Source organism: Pipistrellus kuhlii, unplaced genomic scaffold (genome assembly GCF_014108245.1).
Source record: "Pipistrellus kuhlii isolate mPipKuh1 unplaced genomic scaffold, mPipKuh1.p scaffold_m20_p_108, whole genome shotgun sequence".
Lineage (NCBI taxonomy): Eukaryota > Metazoa > Chordata > Mammalia > Chiroptera > Vespertilionidae > Pipistrellus > Pipistrellus kuhlii.
This window is the reverse complement of record NW_023425414.1, coordinates 154,440-167,123: the sequence shown is the minus strand read 5'-3', so window position 1 is coordinate 167,123 and position 12,684 is coordinate 154,440. Positions and strand designations below refer to the sequence as shown.

Here is a 12,684-nt window from a genome sequence, read left to right as displayed (position 1 = left end):
CCTCCCGCACGCACCCAGCTCTGGGCTGGAGATCTAGCCTGCAACCGAGATTCCTGCCCTTGACCGGAATCATCAATCCGCGGGCCGGCGCTCTAGCCACTGAGCCACATCAGCGACGGCCGCACCCTTGTCCTTTGTCCACTCCATGTTCGTGTCTCCATGCCGTGCCCCCCCCCCCGCCCCAGGGATCCATATTCCCTATAGGTTTATGTCCTTGTATGTCCTCCCTGAATCTCTATGGACCCCCGTTGTCCCGGGTCCCCGTGTTCTTCGCTGTCACGCTCCCACGTGTGTGCCTGTCGCCCGTGCCCGAGTCCTCACATCCCAAAGGAAGGCAGGCGGGGCCAGCGGGGGAAGCTGAGCGGTTCCTTTTATTCTGCTCCAGGCCGGATGCCACCCGGGAACCCCCTGTTGGCATCTGTGCTCTGCAGGATGATGTCCGGCAGCAGAAAGCAGAAGCCCGGCCGGGAGGGAGGGAGAGGAGCGCGCCTGGAGGAGGTGGGGAGGGGAGGAGGTCCAGGGGCCTGGGGTTTGGGGCTCCTAGGGCATTTCTGTGGGGGGTCTGTGAAAGCCGGGAGTGGAGTATATTGGGGAGTTCCCTCCTGGGAGGTGACAGTGGGGTTTCCTGGAAGGGCGGCTGGGGAGTCTTGGTGCGGGGAGGAGGGTCCCCCGGATATTCCCCTCCATCCCCTTCCGGCTGACCGAGTTACCCGCGAGAATATAGGACGGCACAGCCAGCCACCCCGAAAAATAGGACCAGGAGAAGGAGACGTTGCTTTTCCTCACGTACTTCAATGTGTAGCAGGTGAGGGCGATCAGCAGCAGGAGGCCTGCTCCCGCCCACCCGCCGGATCAGCGTGGCCTGCGGGGCGGCGGCGAGGCGGGGGCTGCCCCCAGGCCCCACCCAGATCTCCCCCATCGCCCTGGTCACGCCCCCACCTCTCTGACCACGCCTCCACCTCCATGACCACGCCCCTCCGGACCTCTCAGCTGGAGAAGACCTCGCCCAGCTCCTCCTCCAGGTCCCGCCCCCTGACCCCACCCTCTCTGGCTGTGTTCCTCCTTGGGGTCGCCAGCCCCCCTCCTTGGCTCCCTCTCCAAGGCCCTGAGTCCAGACCCGTGTACCCCTGCACCCCTGGATCCCTGGGGCTGGTGGGGGTGGAGGGGGCTGATACAGGCCCGGGGGTGGCCCTCCAGACACAGGATGCGCAGCGCCATCACCAAGCCCACGAGGCCAAAGGCGGCCTCTGCACCATGCACGCCCCGTCACTTCCAGCGTGGCTGGGGAGAGCCGCCAGCCGCCTCAGCCCCGCGCAGCGCCCCCTGCTGGCCACCGCCCGCCCCCACCCCCTGGCGCAGGGCTGGCAGCAGAGTCGGGGGTTTGGAAGTTGTCAGGGGGGAAAGTTGTCATGTTGGTAGGGGCAGCTAGATCTGAGGCTGTGGGGCGGCCCCCCCCCCCGGGGGAGGGACCGGAGGAGAGGCCGGCTGCGGTCAGTGCTGGGGCGGTCTGGGTCGTGGGGGCCGGGGTTGGGGGTGGGAGGTCTGACACCATCCGGAAGGCCTGGGCCTCACACTCGCAGGGCGTTTTGTAGCAGGTGCCCTGGGTGCAGTCCTGCCACAGGCTGCCGTGCCCCGAGGGGAAGCGGATCCACTGGTTGGTGGCCCTGGAGGGCACCGCGGAGGTGCTGGCCAGGAAGCCCAGCAGGATGCCCGCGCTGGAGACTCCGCTTCACCCCCATGCCCCGGAGGCTGCTGCGGAGGGCCACGCACAGGCTGCATTGGCCAACACCCTCCCACCCCCCTGAGAGCCCCTGCCACCCCCCCTTAGCCCCTCCCACCCCCTGAGAGGCCCTCCCACTCCCCTTAGCCCCTCCCACCCTTGAGAGCTCCTCCCACCCCCCTCAGCCCCTCCCAGCCCCTCAGAGCCCCTGCCACCCCCTGAGAGCCCCTCCCACTCCCCTTAGCCCCTCCCACCCCCTGAGAGCCCCTCCCACCCCTCAGAGCCCCTCCCACTCCCTCAGAGCCCCTCCCACCCCCCTGAGAGCCCCTCCCACTCCCTCAGAGCCCCTCCCACCCCCTGAGAGCCCCTCCCACTCCCTCAGAGCCCCTCCCACCCCCTGAGAGCCCCTCCCACTCCCTCAGAGCCCCTCCCACCCCCTGAGAGCCCCTCCCACTCCCTCAGAGCCCCTCCCACCCCTGAGAGCCCCTCCCACTCCCTCAGAGCCCCTCCCACCCCCCTGAGAGCCCCTCCCACTCCCCTGAGCCCCTCCCACCCCCCTGAGAGCCCCTACTACCCTCTGAGAGCACCTCCCACTCCCTCAGAGCCCCTCCCACCCCCCTCAGCCCCTGCCACCCCCTGAGAGCCCCTCCCACCCCTTTAGCCCCTCCCACCCCTGAGAGGCCCTCCCACTCCCCTTAGCCCCTCCCACCCCTGAGAGCTCCTCCCACTCCCCTGAGCCCCTCCCACCCCCTGAGAGCCCCTGCCACCCCCTTTAGCCCCTGCCATCCCCCTTAGTCCCCCCACCTCCCTGAGAGCCCCTCCCACCCCCTGAGAGCCCCTCCCACTCCCTTAGCCCCTCCCACCCCCTGAAAGCCCCGCCCACCCCCTGAGACTCCTCCCACATGTCTCTCCATGTCCCTGCCCGCTGCACCAGCACCCCTGCCTGGGACCACTGCTTCTGGGGACCTGCAGGTGCCCTCTTTTGCCCCCCTCCATGCTGCAGGCCCTTGCCCCAGCACCCCTGCCTGAGACGGTGAGACCTTCCCCCCAGGAGTGAATGATCAGGATCCCCCCTGCCTTCCAGAGACCTCCATCACCCAGTGGGATGTCCCTTTGTCCAGTTCAGGGTGCTCTCCACACCGCACCCGGACACCACCCCCTTGTGTGACTCACTGCCAGCCCCCAGGGCTTCCTAGAAGCGGGGTGCAGAGGGAGGCTGGGTCAGGCTCTGTGAGGCAGCAGGAGTTCCAGAACCCCCTCTCCCAGCGGCCATTTAAAGAGATAAGCACCACCCACCCGTCCACCCAGGCACGTCCCAGCAAAGTGACAGCTCAAAGCCGGTGGTAGGTCTGTGGGGAGCTTGAGGCCCAGGCCATGATACACCACATCCTCCTAAAAACGTCGCTTCTCTTGACCCATGAGCACCCCTAACCCCCAGATCTGAACGGGCCTCCCAGGCTGTGCCCTTGACCGGAATTGAACCCGGGACCCTTCAGGCCGCAGGCTGACGCTCCATCCAGTGAGCCAAACTGGCCAGGGCTCCAAGCGGGTTTCTACCAGGTGACTGCCGACAGCCCCTCCTGAGCCCTGGCCGCCGTTCCAGGGCTTCTGTTCGGTTCTGTCCTCCAGACTTCCACCAGGGGAGTCACAGGGCGTGAGCTGGGGCTTCAGGGCGCTCAGAGGGAGCAGGACGCAGCAAGCAGGACAGCCCACGCCAGACGGGAGGGTGGGGCGGTGGAGACGGTAGATCATTGTTAAAAGGATCAGTGGATAGAGCATCAGCCTGCAGACTGAAGGGTTCCGGGTTCTATTCCGGTCAAGGGCATGTACCTTGGTTGCGGGCACATCCCCAGTAGGGGGTGTGTAAGAGGCAGCTGATCCATGATTCTCTCTCATCAATGTTTCTAACTATCCCTCTCTCTTCCTCTCTGTAAAAAAATCAATTATATATATATATATATATATTTTAAAAGGATGAATAAACAAATCGTTGAAAGGATAAACAAACAAACGATGGGCCTATGGAAGGGCTGGGGGTGAGGGCCGAGGGATGGCCAGGTGGCCCCATGGCTCGGGATGAGGCTGGGGATGATGCTTTCCAATCCACCTGCTGTCCTCCCCCGCCCCCCCCCCCCCCCCGCTCCCATGTGGGGCTCACACTTGGTCATAGCCCGGCTGAGGGGCGCAGGAGTGAGCGGTCTGACCCAGGCTCCCTGGGGTGGCAGAGGGAGGTTAGCGCTTGCCCCCGCCCCCACCTGCTCCTAACCCCCAGATCTGACTGTGCCTCCCAGGGCACATTTGTGTGTGTCTCTGTCCACCCCCACTTCCCCCCCCCTAGGCTGCTGCCCTTCCTGCCCCCTGCATCCTGTACCTTCTCCCAGCCAGCTTCCTCTAACGGCTTCCGTGGCCATGATGCTCTGAGGCCCTCCCAGACTCCATCTCTCTCCCGAACCTTGGACCGGAGTCCTCACCTACTCCTGGCGGTCTCCCGCACTCAGCTCCTCCCACCGGAGCTCAGCCTCTTCCACCAAACCAGGAGCGACCGCCCCCCATCTCACCCCTGGGCACTGTCCTTGCCCCCTTCTTGCTCTTCACCCCACAAGGCCCTCGGACCCCCCAGGCCGGTTCCTCCTGCTCCCTGACTCTTTCTGGCTACCTCCCCTCCTTCCCGCCTCATGCCCTGTCCCCTGTCGGCCCTGGTCCTCACTCATGTCCTACCTGTTGGTTGCATTGCCAAGCTCCTTTCCCCCTCTCTGCCTCTCCGGGATTGAACCCATGGCACTGAGAGGGCTTGCTGGCACTGGGGAGCTGGCACTGTCCCAGCCCTGCTCTGCTCCTGGCTCCCCAGCCCCCCCTGAGAGGAAGTCAGTTGTGGCTTTAAGGGATCTAGCTCCTACCCACCACTCCATTCTCATTTTTTATCTCCCACCCCACATCCCACTTCCAGCCTTTGCATGCCTCTGCCTCGGCATCCTTCCTCCTGGGTTACCTTTCCCTGGCCCCCAAGAAGTCCCTAAACATCCCTCCCCAGAGAGCTCACCTCCACACCCTCCCCTCCCCAACGACACCATCACCCTCTGTCCCACATCCTTCCTGGGCTGCGCCTGTCCCCTGGCCTGTGTTACCTCCCCTCCCCCACTTGACTTGCAGCCCCCACCCCCTCCCAGTGGTGGGCATCACCAGGCTCTGACTCCTGCCAGCGACCTCAGCCCCCAGCGAGACCCAGCAGAAAGGAAGTGCTTGGGGAAAGCCCGCAGAAGGAGAGAGTGAATGACTGAAAGGAGCAAGGACAGTGGTCGGCAAACTCATGAGTCCACAGAGACAAGTATCCACAGTGCAACGATGGACATGTCTTCTGAGAGCCACATATTTTTTAAGCCGAAACTCCTTCGAACGCCACTGCTTCCACATAGACTCGCCCAGGCCGTGGCGTTTTGTGGAAGAGCCACACACACTCAAGGGGCCAAAGAGCCGCCTGTGGCTCGCGAGCCGCGGTTTGCCCACCACGGAGCAAGGAGAGCGTCAGTGCAGGTGAAGGGCTGAGAGGGAGTGAGGAGGAACGTGCTGGAGTCAGAGAGGCATAGGGAAGAGCAGAGAAAGGAGGACGAAAAAGGGAGATGGAAACAGAAGACAGACAACGGCTAGAGAGGGGTGGGGGGAGAGGATGTGGGAAGTGCATTCCCTCTGGGTGGGAGCCCTCGGAGAGCCGGTAGAGGTTTTGGATTCCCTTCTGCGCACCCCCTCACCCCCATCCCGTGTCGCCCACCAGAGGAGCTGGCGTTGCCATCAGCTTGTGTCGTGGTCGAAATAATCTCAGAAACAACCAGACTGTCAGACGGTTTCTTATGTGTACACGTCAGCAATGATATTTCAGTTCTGGGTGGTGGGCAAATGGTGGTAATGCAGGTCCGACCCTCTCTGGTTTTGGTCCTGGGCAACCTGCAGTGACACACAGCTGCTGACTTGCTATTATGGGAAATTGGGTCTCAAAAGAACCGATGGCCCAGAAAGAAGCTCACTGATTCATATGCCTTTCAGCATAACGATGATTGCTTGTCTCAATTTTGATTCTTATATTTCCAGTAGGACATGATCTCGCTCATCTGGGGGAAATGGTGAACAACATAGGCTGATGAACAAGAACAGACCCAGAGATGAGGAGCCATGGGTCACACTGCTGGACCTCAGAGGGAGGGTGGGGATAAAAGGGAGAGATCGGCCAAAGGACTTGTGTGCACCCAGATGAGTCTAACAATACGGGGGTGGGGGCATAAGTGGGGGTGGGGAGTGGGGGATTGAAATGGGGGATTGAGGACAAATATGTGATACCTTAATCAATAAAGAAATTAATAATAATAATAAAAAAACAGCAGCAACAACCAGACTGTGGCAAATCGTTGTTGAAAGGATGAACAAACAGACAATGGGGCTATGGAAGGGCTGGGGGGAAGGGCCGAGGGACAGCCAGGTGGCCCCATGGCTCCGGATGAGGCTTGGATGATGCTTTTCCAACCCACCTGCTGTCCTCCCCTCCGGCTCCCACGTGGGGCTCACACTTGGTCGTAGCCAGCCCGAGGGCTACGGGTGTAAGCGAGGTGACCCATGATCCCTGGGGTGGCAGAGGGAGGTGGGTTATCACTTGCCCCCCGCGCCCCCCACCATCTGCTCTCACACCTTCTTCCCCCCACCCCACCCCCAGTGGGCCCTCCCGAACTTCCCGGGGCAACAGTCACCTGCAATGATCCAGAGAGGAAACGAAACCCAGCCCAGGTAGAAGGACCAGGAGAAGAAGAACTGGATCTGGGGGTGTTGGCGGCTCCACTGATGACCGTTGTAGACAGACATGGCCACCAGCATGAACAAGGCTGAGGCGAGAGACGACGAGGAAGACTGCTCAGCCCCTCTGCGAGGAATGCACAGTCCCCAAGGCCCGCGGGCGGTTCCAGGTTCCTTACCTGCGATAGAGGCCAGGATGGCCGCCACCCGGGGGCTGTGCATCCGGGCAGACAGCGAGGAGACGTAGGACAGGCCCAGGAGGACCATGGACACCAGGCCGCTCAGGGCGGCTAGGATGCTGAAGGCCTCGGTCACACGGATGAAGCCTGCTCAGAGAGGAGACCTCTGGGGGCCCGTCCCCTCTGGCTCTTCTCCCCTGCCCCCCAGACAAGGCACACCACGACCCCCCCCCCCCCCCGATTACCTGGCACAAACTGGAGATCCACCTTCGGCCAGATGCCCGCGTGAGCCGAAAAGCCGGGCCCGACGGCCTCGAACCAGTAATCCGTGCTCAGAGCAACCAGGGCAAAGACCAGGGCCAGGGTGTCGGCCAGCAGGGCCAGGGTCCGAAAGGGCTCCATGGGGGAAGGGGGTGAGCGCTGGGTTCCTTGGGTCTCTGTGAGAGAAGAGGCTATGGATCCAGACTCCTGGGTCCTCTGAGGTCCCCCCGCCCCCGCCCAAAAAACACGAGGAAGCCAGCAAGCAGCTGAAGCAAGTCGGGAGTCGGGGGTGATGCTGGGGTGCTGGGGGCCTGGGCTCCTTAAGACCAGACCGGCTCTGTTTCACCCGCTTCAGTTCCTGGCAACGGATTCTCACACGCCCTCCCTTCCTGGGTTGTAACGATAAGGCCACCCCTCCCCGAGGTCCCGGACCACCCCCTCCCCCACTCACAGAGTCTGGTGGGGAAGGGTGTCATCTGTGGTTTGGTCAGTGGTTCAGAGCCTGCCTTGCTGCTTGCTGTCTCGGGTTCTGTAGCTCTCCTCCTCGGAGCCTTGCTCAACACCAGAGGCGGGGCGAGGGCTGGAGTGTGGGGGGTGGGGGTGGGGGGCTTCCCGGAAGAGACCACAGAGAGGCTTGGGGGATCAGAGGTGGGGTTGGCTCACGAGGCCAGGGTGTGAGTTCAATGGGGGGCGGGATGTGGCCGCACGGGACAGTTGGGGGATGTGTCACGTTTTCCTGTGGGTGCTGCAACCTTCCGTTCTGGGAAAGGGAGGCCCCCCACCCTAAGGTCTCCAGGACACCTGGGGCCGAGGGAGAAAGGAGCTGGGGGCCAGGTCCGGAGGGAGGGAGCGGTGGGTGGGCAGAGGGGCAGGTTCCCGGGCCCCTGCTTGCAGCGTGTGCTCAGGGGCAGGCAGAAGAAGGTAGAGCATCACAACTGTAAACATCTGTGGGGGGAGAAAACACACCCACATCCTCCTCGGGTGGGTGAGTTCACACAGCTCAGCTCTGAGCACGGCCAGCTCGATCAGGAGGCTCCCAGTACCTGCACCGCTAATGCCAGCTCCAACCCCAATATTTCCCAAACCAGCGCTTCACCAATCCCGTCCCAACCCCAAATAACAACCCATCTCTTAACCCCAGCTCCAGCCCCTGATTTAACGCCCTCCCTATCCCACAGCCTGACCCCATTCTTATTGGCACGCCCAACCCCAAACTCATCCCATCCCCATCTACAGACCCAAGCCCATCCTCATCCTGAGACTTAACCCTACCCGCATTGCCTTCCCCACACCAGGCTGTTTCCAATCCCAGCCCCAGCCCCAGTCCTACATCCACTTCCTTCTTCATACTTCCCCCTGCCCCCCCCCCAGGCCCTATAAGTCCTACCTCACCTTCACCCCATTTCATGTCCATCCCATTTCCAAGTTCAAGGCTGTAACCCTGTTTCTCATCTCCCTAAGTCCCACCATCGTCAAGGACCAAAGAAAGCTTGACCTTGCTGAGTCCTGGGAGGGAGTCTCCTGTCTTCTAGGTGTCTCTGTGTACCTGGAGTCCTTAGGCCACACCAGATAGCTTATGCTATCAATGTGGCAGGGGGAGCAGGTGTCTACTATATCAGTTTGACCCCTGGAGACGCTGGGAACAGAATAACTAAGGCCAGACATGGGGGAGCTTCTTGCCTGACCTCCCTGGACACTGGGGTTTGGGTGAACTTCTCCTGTTGGCAGGACTTGGTGGGTGTCCTCACGCACTATTGTTGGGAGAAGTGAAGTGCTGTCCGTACGACACCACTGAGGGAGACAGCTGGGACCTGGTGCCTGATCTCACCTGGGTGCCGCTCCTTCCATTACATGTCACGGTATAATCAACATCGGTTTATTTTTATTTTTTTAAATATATTTTATTGATTTTTTTTACAGAGAGAAAGAGAGAGGGATAGAGCATTAGAAACATCGATGAGAGAGAATCATCGTTCAGCTGCCTCTTGCACACCCTCTACTGGGGATGTGCCCGCAACCAAGGTACATGCCCTTGGCCGGAATTGAACCTGGGACCTTTCAGTCCACAGGCCGACGCTCTATCCACTGAGCCAAACCAGTTTCGACAACATCAGTTTATTTGGGTGAACGAGTGGATGAAGACAAGGTCAAGCTCATGAATAGTAGGTGAAGAGGTGGGTGAAGGAGGTGAAGGGTCAGCGTTCTGGAGCTCATTGGGGAGGGAAGAGGACGTTGGGAGAGCCAACTAGAGATGGGGGGGGGGGGACGCGCAGGTGGACGAGCAAGCTAGTTTGTCTTCTTTCCCCCCCCCCCACTGAGCTCTATTTATCCTATTATCCTACTGTGATACTGTGATTTATAATAAGAAATATACCCTGAGTGGCCAGATTATTATGATTGCTGTAATAAATTAACTGTGAGCTGCTATAAGTCCTTCTAGCAATGCATTGAACCCAAGGGTAGCCTTTGGGACCCCTGAACTATAGTGAGTGGAGGGGGATTAAGTCAGAGAGTTAGCAGGGCCAGAACACGTGGCATTTTGATAGACTTTAGTTGTTTTTTGTTTTTGTTTTTTTAGCCTGAGATCGGAGCCACTGGAGGGCTTAGAGTGGGAGTGACATGATTTCTTTTTTGTTGTTGTCATCACCTGAGGATATTTTTTTCCCCATTGATTTTTAGAGAAAGTGGAAGGGAATGAAGAGAGGAGAGAGAAACATTGATGTAAGACAGACACCGTGCAGACGCCAGCACAGCCAAGGGTTCGGCGAGCCTGAGGGAGGGCCGGCGAAGGATGAAGAAAAGACAGACAAAGAGAATGAGCTGGGTCTAGGTGGATCTCCTGTGCCTGTCTGAGGCCACAGAACAGATCCAGAAGGCAAGCTGAGCCTTTATTTTATAGCCAGAGGTAAACAAGGTAGTGGTCACCATAGTTATAGTGTTCTTTGTTAGTTTCACTTGTTTTGGCAGCAGCTGCTGCCCCTCCCACAGCCCATTCGCTACCCAGGAAGGATCTGGGTAGAGTCATAAGGTCAAGCTTAATGATGCTAAGAGGGCTGTGCCCTCCAAGCTGGGACTTGTTTTTGGCTTTGCCAACAGGTCAGTCAGAGGCTTAACCCTATAACCGCTCCCTTCAAGACACATTGATTCTTTACCTTCTGCAACCCAGGAACTTGCCCTTTAACAAGAATCGAACTCACGCCCTAGCTGGTTTGGCTCAGTGGCTAGAGATTGGTCTTCGGACTCAAGGGTCCCAGGTTCAATTCCTGTCAAGGGCATGTACCTTGATTGCAGGCATATCCCCAGTAGGGGGTATGCAGGAGGCAGCTGATCGATGTTTCTCTCTCATCGATGTTTCTAACTCTCTCTTCCTCTCCCTTCCTCTCTCTCAGAAACCAATAAAATATATTAAAAAAAAGAAAGAAAAAAGAATAGAACTCGCCACCCTTTGGTATGCAAGCCAATGCCCTAGCCACATAGGAGCACCGGCCAGGGCAGGCGTGACATGATTTTAATGAATAGTTCTCCAGGTGCTGCATAGAAAATGGACTGTAGGTGGAGGAGGGCAGGCGGGGTAAAGGCAGAGCTGGTTAGGAGATGTGGCACTAAGCCAGGTGACAGACGGCGCACAGAAGGGAGGTGGCTCGCATTAAAATGTGTCAAATCCCCAAACACATTTTAAAGGCGGAGCTGACACCATCGGCTGATGAACCAGATGTGGAATGTAACAAAGCAGCCGAGAATGATCCCAACGTGAGTGCGTGCGTGTGTGTGCATATGTGTGTCTGTGTGTGTGTGTGTGTGTGCGTGTGTGTGTGTGTGTGTGTGTGTGTGTGTGTATGGCTTGAGCAGCTGTATGAATATGGACTGTGGTTTACTGAGATGGGGAGACCATGGAAGGAGCAGGCGTGGGGTGTGAGAGGGACCTGGAAATCGGCGTCAGGTATGTGAGGCGTGAGATGCCTCTTCTTTTTCGAGCGGAACGGCTGCGTAAGGCGTTGGAGATGAGAGTCTGTGGTCACAGCATCATCATTGCCGGAGTAAGCCTATAAATACGATTCCTGGAATAAGCCTCAGGAACCAGAGAAGGCCTCGATTGCCATTCTTTCTGGACGATGCCTCTATAAACATAGCGTTATTGTGATTGGAGGAGGCCCCAATAAATCTCCGGTCTAGGGAGTCAGCCTCGATGACTATAGCCTAGATGGTGATAAATATTACTGGACTTGCCCTGGCTTAATAGTCCTATTATTTTATGATTGGCATCAGTACATGTCATAGTAAATCAACATCAGTTTATTGGGTGAACGAGTGGATGAAGACAAGGTCAAGCTCATGAATAGTGGGTGAAGAGGTGGGTGAAGGAGGTGAAGGGTCAGGGTCTGGAGCCCATTGGGGAAGGGAGAGGAGGTTGGAAGAGCCAACTGGAGGTGGGGGGGGGGGGGCAGGGGGACAAGGAAGAAGTTTGTTTGTTTCCTCCCCCCCCACCCCAGGTCTTTATCTATCCTACTAGAGGCCCGGTGCATGAAATTTGTGCATGGGGTGGGGGTGTATGTCCCACAGCCCAGCCTGCACCCTCTCCAATCTGGGACCCCTCAAGGGATGTCCGACTGTCCACTTAGGCCCGATCCCTCTCACAATCCAGGATTGCTGGCTTCCAACCACTCGCCTGCCTGCCTGACTTGATTGCCCCTAACTGCTTCTACCTGACAGCCTGATCACCCGCTAACCTCTCCCCTGCCAGCCTAATCGATGCCTACCTGCTCCCCTGCTGGCCCTATTGCCCTAACTGCCCTCCCCTGCTGGCCTGGTCACCCCTAACTGCCCTCCCTTACCAGCCTGCTCACCCCCAACTGCCAACCGCTGCAGGCCTGGTTGCCCCCAACTACCCTCCCTTGCAGGCCTGGTTACCCCCATCTGCCTTCCCCTGTAGGCCTGGTCACTCCCAACTGTCCTCCCCTACAGGCCTGGTCCCCCCCCAGATGCTCTCCCTTGCTGGCCCAGTCACCCCTAACTACCCTCCCCTGCTGGCCTGATCATCCACAACTGCCCTCCCCTGCAGGCCAGTTTGTGGTGGCCATCTTTGACCACATGAGGGTGACCATCTTCTGTGTTGGAGTGATGGTCAATTTGTGTATTATCTCTTTATTATTTTCCTACTGTGATAGTGTGATTTCTAATAAGAAATATGTATTTGGTCTGGGTCCTGATTATGACAGCTCCTAAAAGCACAGGAATTTCCCAAGTCACGAAAGCCATTAAGGGGCAAATGAGGTAACTTTCGAACCCCACTTAAGGGATGGGGGAACAGTTTTCGGGGAAGCCAACCATGTGATTAGAGGGTTGGAACCCTCAGTCCCAGCCCCTGACCTCTGGGGAGGAGAAAGGAGCCGGAGTTTGAGTTCACGCACCAATGGCCAAAGATTTCATCAACCACACGTGTGTCATGCAGCCTCCTTGGGGAGTTCCAGGGGTGGTGAACCCTAGGAGATTTGGGGAGAGACTGGTGACTTCAGAGAGGACAGAGAAGCTCTGAGTTCCTTCCCCACATCTGGCCCTCTGCATCTCTCCCATCTGGCTGCTTCTGCATTATGTCCTTCTATAATAAACCAGCAGCCGAAACCGGTTTGGCTCAGTGGATAGAGCGTCGGCCTGCAGACTGAAGGGTCCCAGGTTCAATTCCGGTCAAGGGCATGTACCTTGGTAGGGGGCACATCCCCAGTAGGGGGTGTGCAGGAGGCAACTGATCGA

At 58.7% G+C, this 12,684-nt stretch overlaps 2 protein-coding genes across 2 annotated transcripts; both read right to left on the bottom strand.

Moving 5' to 3' along the window:
- Window positions 1–371: 371 nt before the first annotated feature.
- Window positions 372–1,739, bottom strand: CLDND2 (claudin domain containing 2). The gene is given in 4 exon segments (XM_045578893.1): window positions 372–463; window positions 714–830; window positions 1,471–1,715; window positions 1,717–1,739. Coding segments are annotated over 4 exon segments (477 nt in total).
- Window positions 1,740–3,854: 2,115 nt separating this feature from the next.
- NKG7 (natural killer cell granule protein 7) lies at window positions 3,855–7,508 on the bottom strand. Its single transcript, XM_036430377.2, is given in 4 exon segments — window positions 3,855–3,933; window positions 6,454–6,610; window positions 6,701–6,856; window positions 6,943–7,508. Coding segments are annotated over 4 exon segments (507 nt in total). The 5' UTR covers window positions 7,078–7,508; the 3' UTR covers window positions 3,855–3,874.
- Between the last annotated feature and the right edge of the window lie 5,176 nt (window positions 7,509–12,684).